The following is a 13,645-nucleotide window of genomic DNA, read 5'->3' on the forward strand; positions in this document are numbered from 1 at the left end:
TTCAGGACAAAATAACCCACATAAGATGACTTTGAGAGAAAATCCTATATTGAAAAGACCATATATTCTGCAACAGTAGTGATATAAAATTTCAAGATGGCTGTCTCAGTGGTCATATAAGGATGTCATATAAGCCTAGTTTTCCTTTGGGACCCATTAAACACTATAAAAAGTCTTTCAGTGAAAAGCAATGTCAACATCATTTTCCATTTACTAGTGGAGAAGCGATAAAAAGATTTTCAAGATGGATGCCATTGTGGCCATATTAGAAGTCAGATTGGCACCAATTTGGATCTACTAAATATCATAGGAAGTCCTTTGCTCAATGTTAATATAACAAACTATTCATTAGAAATCACAATAATAAGAATCTGAAGACGGCCTCCATGGTCTAAATACAAGAGGTCAAATATCCATCATTTTTGCTTAGGAGCAACCAGACTGTGACATGAATGTGAGTGCAAAGTTTTATGACAATTGTCCAAGAAGTTCAGGAGTAACGATAAAAAAAAGTATGCTCCATGCAAATAATCCATGGCAGGCATTAATGTTCAAGTTTACATAATTTCAATTTGAGTGACATTTTTCAAATATTTTTGTATCAACCATATACATGTACATGCATTCAAAGCAATAAAACATGTATGTAATAAGACTTTGCCTTGTGATCCCTGGGTTACATCTTGGGGTGGGGTGGAGGTACCGCAACTTCAAAGTGGGCAATATGTAATAAAAATCTGCTTTAGAATGAACTGGTAAATGGGGGGGGGGAGGGCATGACAGGCAGAAGAAAGTAAATGTCTTACTTGTTGAGTTTGGTGTTACAAATCCGGAGGTCATGCCAGTTGACAAACACTGCTTGCAACTCATCCTCTGTCATGGCCTTTGCAGTGGCTAAAGGATTATAGAAGGCCTACAATAGTACAAGACTAGTTAGCATTATTTAACAGACTATACAAGAGGTACAAAAGAACAAGACTAGTTAGCATTATTAGCATTATTTAATGGACTATAGAAGGGGTACAATATTACAAGACTAGTTAGCATCATGTAATGGAGAATATAAGGGGTATTACAAGACTAGTTAGCATTATTTAACAGACTACAGAAGGGGACAATAGTACAAGACTAGTTAGCATTATTTAACGGACTATAGAAGGAGTACAATACTACAAGACTAGTTAGCATTATTTAATGGACTATGAAAGGGGTACAATATTACAAAACTAGCAAGCATTATTTAATGGACTATGGAAGGGGTAAAATAGTACAAGACTAGTAAGCATTATTTAATGGACTATAGAAGAGGTACAATAGTACAAGACTAGTTAGCATTATTTAATGGAGTAGAAGGGGTAATATAATACAAAACTAGTTAGCATTACTTAATGGACTACAGAAGGGGCACAACAGTACAAGACTAGAAAGCATTATTTAATGGACTATAGAAGAGGTACAATAGTACAAGACTAGTTAGCATTATTTAATGGAGTAGAAGGGGTAATATAATACAAAACTAGTTAGCATTACTTAATGGACTACAGAAGGGGCACAACAGTACAAGACTAGAAAGCATTATTTAATGGAATTTAGAAGGGGTACAATTGCACAAGACTAGTTTGCATTATTTAATGGTCTATAGAAGGAGTACAATACTACAAGACTAGTTAGCATTATTTAATGGAGTATAGAAGGGGTAAAATAGTACAAGACTAGTAAGCATTATTTAATGGACTATAGACAGGGTATAATATTACAAGACTAGTTGGCATTATTTAATAGAGTATAGAAGGGGTACAACAGTACAAGAATAGTTAGCATTATTTAGTGGAGTATATAAGGGGCATTACAAGACTAGTTAGCATTATTTAATGGACTAAAGAAAGAATATAATAGTACAAGACTAGCTAGCATTATTTATTGGACTATAGAAGGGGTACAATATTACAAGACTAGTTAGCATTATTTAATGGAATTTAAAAGGGGTACAATAGGACAAGACTAGTTAGCAGTATTTAATAGACTATAGAAGGGGTACAATAGTACAAGACAGGCAAGCATAATTATGTACTGTACATACTCATGTAGAACACATGCCCAATTGTGAAATAACACAGGCTAAGATGTGCCATCACAAAATGCCAGCAGACCAGGGTATTCAATGTTTGCTCTACATACAATTTTATGGATGTAGTGCTTAACAGCACACCAACACATGAAATGTATTATTTTGCTGAGGCAACAAAGATAACCCATACCAAAAGCCATATCTTTCTGGTCAAAAGTCTGACATTCTAACCATTTAACCAATGTGACTCCCAGGTAAAATTTCAATCACCCACTCCCAGACCCTGATCTGCTGGTGTGTGGGCTTTTACTGTTGGATGAATATTATACAGTGGTCCCTTACTGTAAAGCACACAAGGTTCTTGATATAATATGAATGTAGTCATGGATCCCAATGATTGAATTATATTTCTCCATACAATGTACCTCATTACAAGGGGGCCATGAGTGTCCGAGTTGTCTAAAGTGCTCACCATTATGGATCACTGCCATCTCACCTCTGTCTGTGTGGGTTCGAGTCTTGGCGTCGGCCAATGTGGGTATGTGAAAAAGCTTGCCAGTAGTTTCTTGTGGGTCGGTCATGGATCCCAATGATTGAATTATATTTCTCCATACAATGTACCTCATTATAAGGGGGCCATGAGTGTCCGAGTGGTCTAAAGTGCTCACCGTTATGGATCACTGCCATCTCACCTCTGTCTGTGTGGGTTCGAAACTCGGGTTCGGCCTATGTGGGTATGTGAAAAAGCTTGCCAGTAGCTTCTTGTGGGTCGGTCATTCTTTCCTGGGGTCTTCCCAGGTTCTTCCTCCACCATTAATACTGGCCGCCATGTATAGCCTATCATGTGCTGAAAAATGGCGTTAAACCCTACAACAACAATCTCATTATAAGGTGATCTCATCCATATCACGGAACATTTGCATAGCTTGGTGAATGGACTATATATACCACTGTACATAGGTATCAAAATGGTACTGTAATATATATAAAAAAAACAATTGTATAAAAAATTTCTTTAATTGCACAATGTTAGATGATTAAGCTACAAACGTTTTCATGGAACATAAATACCCCACCACAGAGCCTGAATACTGACCAAGCTTACCTGGGTAATGGATGAGCACTGATGTACAAGAGTAGGACCATACACCACTACCATATTTAAACAAGGGCATACAAATGTTTTACAGAAGCTAAGGTGGCCTAGTGGTTTAAGAGTGTCCACCTCAGATGCGGGAGGTCATGGATTCGATCATCGGCCAGGTCATACCAAAGACTTAAAAAAATGGTACTAACAGCTGCCTTGCCTGGCGGTCAGCATTAAGAGGTTATAGTTAGGACTGGTTGGCCTGGTGTCAGGATAATGTGTGTGGGTGGGACATCATGCTACTTGTCTGCGGGATGATACCCCAGTGCCCTGCCCCCCCCCCCACTCACACAAAAGTTTAACAGAAGCTAATGTATATTTATGTACTGTATATACTTGTTTAAGTTGGATCCAACTACAAACTGCATAGACTCAGAGCTGTCATTGCATAATGCACCAGCAGATCTGGGTCTATGCATTTTGTTAGAAATAGATCAGAAGAACAAACAATATAGACCCTTATCTGCCACTGCATAATACACCAGCAGATCTGAGTCCCCACTGTTTACATTTGGAGCCAACCTATACATAAGTATATATGGTGTAATATAGATGAATTATTCAGCCATCGCAACGATTAAATGCGAAGATGAATGAAAATAAAGTATTTGCTATATTTATGCTCTTTCAGGACCTTTTGTTTCATTATTCAATATGCAGAATCTTTCATTGTCAAAATGATTTCTTGTAAATTAAACCATGACGTCACGTTTTCCATCAGCATCCAGTGCATTATATGAAAAGTCTAATATGATCATTCTGCTAAGGTTGGCTCTAAAATGTACAAAGAGCAAGGCAAAAATTTAAACTATAACGTGACCATTCATATCCAATTAGATTGCAGAAAACTCTGTCGACTTAAAAAACTTGGAATTATACTGCTGCATTGACCCAGCTTATAACTTTTAAATTTAAGTTGGTCACTTCAAAGATAATGAGAAGGCTGATCAAGAATGGTCCTTTGAAGTGCTATTTAAATGAATTCAACTCCCTGTACACAAATCTAGTGCATGGATGACTATATATGAATGGCTAATTACCAGTTTGGTGTGCAGTAGTATATATTATTATGTACATATATTTTGGTGGATATTAGGATAAATGGAAGTGTCTATACTGTGTATATAACACCATTCAACTTTTATGAATTAATTGCGGTACAGGTGTAGCAAGAAATTTTTGTAGATTAATCATTAATTTAACTTACCATGATAGTCTTTGTCATGAAGACAATGTTGCAAATATTACTTCCTAGCTAACATACCAAACTATGCAAGCTTGCAAAAATTTGTGTTCACAGGATTCAACGGTCTTTCATAAAACATTTTAATAAACAATGATCTACAAAAATGGAAAAGTTAAATCTTTGGAAGATTTCTTTCATGCTGAATCTGTTATCTATTCCAGTAATTTCCAAACCTTTTGAAATGGAGTAATTTAAATAAAATTTATTACAAAAAATATGTGAGGACTCAAAACAAGGCGAGTCATACACAACAGAAGTAGTGAGGACACAACAATACACAATTACAAGAAAACCAACAATAGCAATATGACCATCTTGGAAAGCTTTGTCTAAATGGTAAATATGTCTTATAATCCATCCAACATAAGCATGAATTTATATCACTGCAGTAATAATGTCTATTGTTGTTGTTGTTGTGGTAGGGTTTAATGCCATTTTCCAGCACAAGATAGGCTATACATGGCAGCCAGTATAAATGGTGGAGGAAGAACCCTGGAAAAACCCAGAAAGAACCACCAACCCACAAGAAGCTACTGGCAAGCTTTCTCATGTACCGACATTAGCCGAGCCTGAGACTAGAACCCATGCAGACAGAGATGAGATGGTAGTGATCCAGAATGGTGATCACTTTAGACCACTTGGCCCCCATAACAATGGTTAATGCAAATCAATGAAGCATGAAAAATTGGCCACAGTGGCTTAATTTTAACTGAGGAGAGTACATATCATACGTCTTACAAAACAACTACCAAGTCATAAAACAACATCCAAAAGTGTCTGAGAAACTGAGCTAAACACAAAGGTGAATGTAGTTCACTGAAGTGCAAAATATAGGTCACTGAACTATGTTTTGATTTTATGGTGTAGTACTCTTCACGATGCACCATGTAAAATCAAGTTATATGATGTGCAAACAATAGCATCTGAGTAACAGAGGTACATGTAAAGATTAATGCAGATCACTCTGGTAGAAATTAGAGATTACAGAGACCTATTTTTGACTGATGGATATAGTACTCCTCATTATAGACTTTAGTATTTTAATACTAAACATGTTAAAATAAACAGTAATTATTGCTATCTTCATATAATGTGTGTTGTTATACTCTCCTTAAGAGGGCCTAAAGTGAGAATAGTCCTTGACTAATCAGTTTTCCTCTACTAAGCATTATTATTATTATTATTATTATTATTATTATTATTATTATTATTATTATTAGTTATTGTCACAAGTTAAATTACTATTTAAGCAAACATATCAGAGAAACTGAGCTAAATGTAATCCTAACCCAGAGAAATTTAATGCAAAAGGTAAAATAAACTGTTAAACAATGAAATGTATTACACAGTGACTTATTATCACACCTGACAAGTTTTCCTAATGAACTCATGAATTATTTACATACGAAGTCATATAAATTAATCTACAAGCAAATGTGTCGAAGAAATTTCTCATAAAGTTATACCTAACCTCAGTGTTGATGGACAAAAAGATGGTTATAATGACTTCCCAACACCATCAGCCCATCTCCATTACAATTTAAAGTTTAACCACAGCATTTTTTCACACATGATTTTTGCCTAAAATTAATAAAAGTCTTACATCTAGTGCTGTAGACAGATCAGACACATAGACTTCTTCTGTATTAATAAGCTCATGGACTGCACTCTGACGCTTTCCCTCCTCAGTCGATGTGGAGGCCAACACCTGCGGATCTGTAGACCCTGTAAATTAAAAGAAGGTAACTTGACTATCTTGCCTGTGATTTTATTGTTTGTTGTAGTCTTAGGAGAACATTTAATCTCCATGATTTGACTTGGTGGGTTCTACTTTTGACCTTCTGAGCATCTCATGCTAGGGGTGTTTCATCTCCTGTGTTAAACTCTTGAGCCAACTCTGCTAGAAATCTGCTCCAGAAAATAATTACAACCACCTCATACAATTTCTAATTTAAACCACAAACACTAAAATCTCTGCCCCACTGACTAAATGAATCAATCGATCTCCAAGGATGCTACATTTACATCAATCTGATTCAAAGTCTGGTGCTTATCCATAGATGCATGATACAGGTAAAACCCATTATAATGCAATGCTCGGGGTCCAAAGAATAACATTTTGATTTAAGTAGGATCACGTTAACAAATTTTTCGAAAAACTTCCCCATAGAAAATGTGCATTGAAATTACAATGTCATTAGTTTTCTCTAACCTCTTGATCATTTAATCTGCTAGGAATACCAATAATTGGCTTTTTTGAGAGCATGTATTTAAGATGTTAAAAAGAGAGGTCAAATTAAATTAAAAAACGGAAGCCATGCTGTCATCATGTTAATAGTGGAATCGCATTATAATGAAACACGTTATAGTAGGTTTTACCTCACCCGTATTAAGCTTTCTCAAAGGGAAAGAACTTTAAGCACGTGACCACTATGACTATGGCTTTTAACCTTCTGTACTCAAAATCACAGATGTTCTATATTCCTCGTGTCTGAGTGATAAAACATGAATCACTAACTACCCACCTAACCAATTTTTCTCCCATGACACTGACCTTTAACCTCATTGGTTAATCAATTTAACGGAATGTTCCTTTCCATTATCAAGTGGTGTGCAAAGTAGGTCTGACCTGCGACCCCCCACATCAGAGGCGGGCACTATAACCACTAGGACACCAGAGTGGTTAGCAAGATTAATGTAGTCAAGTTCTCATAACAGCATGTCACTGCATATGTGCCAACAGTTTAAAAGAAAGACATGTCACTGCATATGTGCCAACAGTTTAAAAGAAAGACATGTCACTGCATATGTGCCAACAGTTTAAAACAAAGACATGTCATTGCATATGTGCCAACAGTTTAAAACAAAGACATGTCACTGCATATGTGCCAAGTTTAAAACAAAGACATGTCACTGCATATGTGCCAACAGTTTAAAACAAAGACATGTCACTGCATATGTGCTAACAGTTTAAAAGAAAGACATGTCACTGCATATGTGCCAACAGTTTAAAAGAAAGACATGTCACTGCATATGTGCCAACAGTTTAAAAGAAAGACATGTCACTGCATATGTGCCAACAGTTTAAAACAAAGACATGTCATTGCATATGTGCCAACAGTTTAAAACAAAGACATGTCACTGCATATGTGCCAAGTTTAAAACAAAGACATGTCACTGCATATGTGCCAACAGTTTAAAACAAAGACATGTCATTGAATATGTGCCAACAGTTTAAAAGAAAGACATGTCACTGCATATGTGCCAAGTTTAAAACAAAGACGTGTCCATGCCTATGAGCAAAAGTAGGTCAACCTTAGAGTCTCAGAATGATGGGTCAAGACCTTCCATTTTTTGATCAGAAAATGCCTGTATGCAACATTTATGCAGCGGAATGGATCTTTAGCTCTTTACTGATAATTGCAAATGCTCTGTCTGTGCAAATGCTGGTATACTGAAACTTTATCATAATACTTTTCAACCTTGGAAAAGACAAATACTGTTCTAAAATATTTAGTTTCATCTTTTTTTCTGATGCTTGAATAAACTATTTCTCCTCTGATAAATCTTAGACTGTGTACCCAGTACATTTTGCCAAAGTGGATGGGGCTGGACTTGTCAAATATGTGTATGTGATTTGAATTTTTAATGATGCTTTAAAAAAAATTATAGTCATATCGCTATGATGTCTGCAGTATGGCAGTTTATAGTGATGTCTAGCACTGGGGCATCATGCCGCAGACATGTAGCATCATGTCACACCCAGTCATATTATCCTGTGAGGCAGCTGTTAGCACCCTTTTATAAGTCTTTAGTATGACTCATCAGGGGTTCAAATGTTCTACCTCCCGCATCCGAGGTGGACACGCTAACCACATGGCCACCAGAGCGGTGGACTTGTCAAATTAGAAAAGTGATCTTAAATTTGAAAAAATAATGTCCAATATTTGATAAAGTTGAAGGTTGTCTCATCAAGTATGGGCTTATCATGTGAAACTGTATAGGTACAGAAAGAGTTTTCTGTCAGTGACACTGTAGGTTTTCATTTAGGACCTCTGCTACAACATTACCCATAGACCTGTGAAATATTTCATGTTGGAGCCATGATGAGAGAGAATCACATATACACTGCATTGAAATGTAAGTATGAATCAGGTACACGTATTTGGAAGCTAGTGAATATATGTAGCCATCATTGTTTTTCTGTCTTAAACTACTCAAGATATATACTTACTACTTGTACCATATATACCCACTTAGCAGTCAAGTCCAACTGCAAACAAAACACCCTGATCTACTATCACATGTGCCAGCAGATCGAGGTCTACATTTTTTGTTCTACTGATTACTCCTAATAAACTGCAAAGATCCAGATCTGCCAGTGCATTACACAACAGCAGATCTGTGTCTGTATGCTTTGTAGTTGGTCATGATGCATCAGCAAATATATACAGTATTGAAACCCCTTAAGATGTTTTACCTGAGCCATCACTGTGATCACTTTTATATATATGTTTTACCTGAGCCACCACTGTGATCATTGTTATATATATGTTCTGGGAATATGGTCATCCTCTGCAAACTGTGAATCAGATGACACAATGGAGTGCCACCAGCTGCCATGGTGCATTAGGATCTATGATACAATGTGTTAAAACTTCTTACACTATCATCACTAAAATGAATAATTCACGCCGACAATAGAAAGTACATCCACTGATATTGCCTGTGGACATTGTATTCCATTTAGTATCTAATCACATATGATGTATCAAAAGCTTTTCCAAATGCAGGAAATGTAATCGCCTTTAATGCCCAATCACATTTATCTTCCTTGAACAAGAATGTTTTCAAATGAATCAAATTTCTTTGCTAACAATGTACACTGAATCAGCCAAAAATAATTTAGATTTTGGGAGGTCAGATCACCCTTCAAATTCTGTTTAAGTGTTTCAGTCCTCTAAACATGATATATTATCATCATAACTGCATACTAACCTGAATAGACTTGCCCTAAATAATAATCTGCCAGGGCCCAGCAACGTGGAATGAATTGCCCACTGAACTTAGACACAAAGACACAGTGATCACATTCAAGAGGGCTCTCAAAACTCACTTATTTCGACTGCAAGAACAAACTTAAAGACCTAATAACGTTTCCTACCTTAAATATTTTCAGCATGTTTTTTTAATGTTTTCTAATTTTATGGTGTTTGTTTTTGTAATCATATCCTTATATGTATTTTATCTTATAGGTGTTGTTTAATGTTGTAAAGCACTTAGAGCTTCTAAAGATTAGGCGCTATACAAAGTCCTCATTATTATTATTATTATATATGTACCACTTGTGATAATATTTGACATAATCACTTCCTTGCTGCTTAAACATTTAAAGATCATAGTCCAAGACTACAGTTATCAAATTACTTGTCAGACATAGCATTTTGTTTATAATATACAGAATATTGCTTAATTTTCCATGACCTGGTGCCATGAATTTAAGTGTGTTTATCCTGGATAAATACATTGGTTTGGTTTGGTGTTTTATGACACAGCAACATATTAAGGTCATTTGTGCCAAAGCAATTATTATATATAGCCTTGCCTTGTAACACACCACAGGTGCTAACCTGGGCAGATCCAATTGTAGGATTCTAACCCCATCTCTTCTAGTTGCTTATGACTAAGCCATCCTCCATGTTCTTTGATATGCATCCAGCTGTGAACAGTACAGACCTAGATCTGTCACCACATAACATGCCAAACAGATCAGGGTCAATGCTCTCTATTAAAATCATATAATGAACAGTGTAGACCCTGATATGTAAGCCCATAAAATGACAGCAGGCCTGGAGGTCATAAAACTGACGTACGATGGTATTTCCACTGTTACAAATGACCTTTTGAACATAACCTGCCCCCGCACCCCAATCCATTCAGCAGGAGTAGTGATAACAATATTTTCAAGATGGCTGCCATTATTTTGGACCATCAGAGCCTTGTGATGATGGTTTGTGTCAAGTTTCATAGCAATCCTTCTAGTAGTTTAGGGAGATGTACAAGAGACAATGGATGCTGGAAAACAGATGCTGGAAGACAGGCAAAAAATGCATCTCGTCTATAACCAGTAAAGCTGAAAAATGATCAGAAGATTATTCGGTATGCAACATTTAAACTACTAGCCAGAAGACCTTGCCCCAAAAAATAATATACCACCACTGTTCATTACATGGTGAGGTCAAAGGTCACATGGAAGCTTCTATTCTAAGGTGTGTGTGTAGATTATACTTGTTTTCTGATTTCAAAAAAGGGGTTTTCTTACATATTTTTGCAAACCTATTGATTAGTGCCCTAGAAAAGAATGATCTAACAATACAATCTAATCATAAGTATCATGTGTTATCGTCCCCCTCATGTAACCAGATATGCCATTACATAATGTGACAGCAGATCTGAATCAAAGCGGATTGTAAAGAGTAATCAATAGCACAAACAACACTGACCCTGATCTGCCAGCACATTAGGGTCTACAATGTTTGTAGTTGGACCCCAACTTAAAGGCAAGTAGATATAGCATTTTGATTTCTATATGTTACAAATCTATGTCTGTGCATCTGCTGCACTTTACCAATGAGAAAAAGGTGATTCCAATGCAACTGTAAAATTCAAATGAAATGACAGACAATAATTGACATTCACAAGAATAATAAGGTCAAACTCAACAAAGAAAAATGTTTACAAAACATAAGGCAGAATTTCAATTCAAACAAACATTTTTATATGTCACAGACAACATGGTGCTTTTTAGGGGATACAACAAATTCTTTCAGTGCCATGGGGCATGGGGAAAATTATTTGAGTGCCATGGGGCTCAACTAAATGGAAGTTAACAAAAATATTACTATCTTTTCATCAAACTGACAATTTAGATTATGAAAGACCAGACAGATGTAACTGAGTTTTATTTTTAAAAGACCTTGACTTAAATCAAATGTCATAGCAATGTAAATTGCTACCAGTTGGGGGATTCTTTTATTACAGTTTTCCCTAAGACTCACATCAGTGGAATGTTTCAAAATGTCTGGGTTTACAATAACTACTTGTACCGGTAGATTTAAATGCATAAATACGTTTTTTACTAAGAAAATGTAAAGAATGCTCTTATCTACATGTCATTGTCCTTGTGTCATGTGTATGCTATCTACATGTCATTGTCCTTGTGTCATGTGTATGCAAACAATGTGTTAAGTATTTCCCCCTGCTCAAAAACAATAGTGTCAGTTTCAGTGTTACTAATCTCTCAACTATTACATTCATAACAAAACATGGATCCTGTAAAACATCTGAAGAATAAAAATCACAAAAAATAATATCATAAGTGTGCTTCGATATAAATAAATCTAAATGCCAAACTCCAGTTAAGATTTGGGATAAAGGATTTAAATCACTATTAACGCATTAACCCTATCACACTATGTTTTTGTGCATCAGGAGGTAGTACCCTACTTCTGAGCTCTGTAGCATCAAGCCTTTTCAAGGTCATTTAAGATACACCAAAATGGGTAGCATTACAGAAAAATAGACGGATGTAGCTCTGCAATTATACTAATCTAAACTTTCTACTCTCGTTACAAAACACAGAGGGAAAAACATATTTTTTGAGACCCAATCTATTTACACCTAAAATTCGCCTGTTGTCAGAATCAGATTTTGTGCCCAGATTTTAGATTCTTGGGACTCAGATTTAAGGCAGATCAGTCTAGATTGCACATAGAAAGGCTAACCTGTGCGTAAAGTAAGATAAGTTGGGGATTTCAAGTAAAAAGTGGCCAGGACACAAAAATGATGGATCCAATAAGCGAAAATACCCCCCCCCCAAAAAAAACTTCAACTTTTACCCTTCTGCACATGTGTGAGCGAAATAGCCAATGAAAAGATGTTCCTAACACAACTAGGTATCAGGCTAAACACAAATCTCTTGGAAGCATATTTAGTTGGATGTATTCAGAAGCAGCCTCCAAAATGTGTTTCCAACTTTTATTACAGGCAAAAAATGACAAAAATATCAAGGGGGTTAATGAGTTAATCAATTAACACAAGTTTTTACAAAGAACTATGAAATTGCATATTACAGTCTAAAAGCAAAGTTTAAGAAGAAGTGATCAACACAACCATTACCATTTTACCCAATTTTTAAAACTGTCACTAGTTCTCCTGCTTAAAACAGACCATCATGATTTTGTTCAGCACAGTGATGAATATGTCACAGTACATTTCATTTGGCTCAGTCCCTCTTCTCTTCTGGACATAAGTGGGTTACCCATAATTTAGTAAAACCCACACCCAGACCCTCCCCTCCACCCACCCCATTTCTCAAAACTGTTGTAACGTTCATGGAGAGACAAATGCCATTGAAATGGGGAAGGCTCAGTCTCTTGTACTCTAATCTATGCTCAAGTATTTTCTAAAATCTGATCTTGATCAATTTATTTATGAGCCTCTGGCATAAATGCAGATCCTATTAGCCAAATATATCAGACATAGTTTCTAAATATTATGATCATTCCATCAGATGAATTGGCCAAAGCTTCATTATAATAAAGGAACCTGTAACCTTGACCTTAAAGCCATGATTTTTACTGTATATACTCACTCATAAGACAGATCTAACTGTAAACCAAATAAACCCAAACCCTTCATTGTTTAATCAATTAGCAAAGATGGGTCTATTAGTTTGTTGGAAGTAATTAGAAGAACAAACAACATAGACCCTGATCTGTTGGCACATTATGCAAATTATGTATGGTAATTTGGTGCATGAATCTATTGATGATACAACAGTAATTAATTCTACCAAGTTTCATCTCCCAATCTCAAGCAGTTTAAATTTAGAATCCAAAGAGTGGATACATTGAAGTCTGTTACATACCCTCTAGTGGTGTGTTTAAGTATATTTATTTTCATTCCTGTAGTTACAGGAAATCAACTTCAGATCTATCTGGTATACAGTACATTGTGACAGAAATATGGAAAAGGTGGAAAGCAAAGTGGTGACAAATAAAAAGAGGAAAATATTCATCAATCTGTGTTTATTTACTTATACATGTAAGAATCAGGTGTGCATCAAATTATTACTAACAACTATCATTAATAAAACAGACATATACAGAATGCTTTATTACCA

General features: G+C 35.8%; 1 protein-coding gene across 3 annotated transcripts in view; it reads right to left on the minus strand.

Moving 5' to 3' along the window:
• LOC149799063 (intersectin-1-like) overlaps positions 1-13,645 on the minus strand; it is a 224,540-nt gene that overhangs the window by 66,236 nt on the left and 144,659 nt on the right. For all 3 annotated transcript variants that reach the window (XM_089958036.1, XM_089958037.1, XM_089958035.1), the window contains exons 33-34: positions 6,065-6,186; positions 807-913 (exon numbers count right to left, since the gene is read on the minus strand). In XM_089958036.1, the coding sequence (XP_089814162.1) occupies positions 807-913; positions 6,065-6,186 (229 nt within the window). The remainder of the gene's footprint in view (positions 1-806; positions 914-6,064; positions 6,187-13,645) is intronic.

Source organism: Sinohyriopsis cumingii, chromosome 5, assembly GCF_028554795.1.
Source record: "Sinohyriopsis cumingii isolate HCF-2022 chromosome 5, ASM2855479v2, whole genome shotgun sequence".
Taxonomy (NCBI): Eukaryota; Metazoa; Mollusca; class Bivalvia; order Unionida; family Unionidae; genus Sinohyriopsis; species Sinohyriopsis cumingii.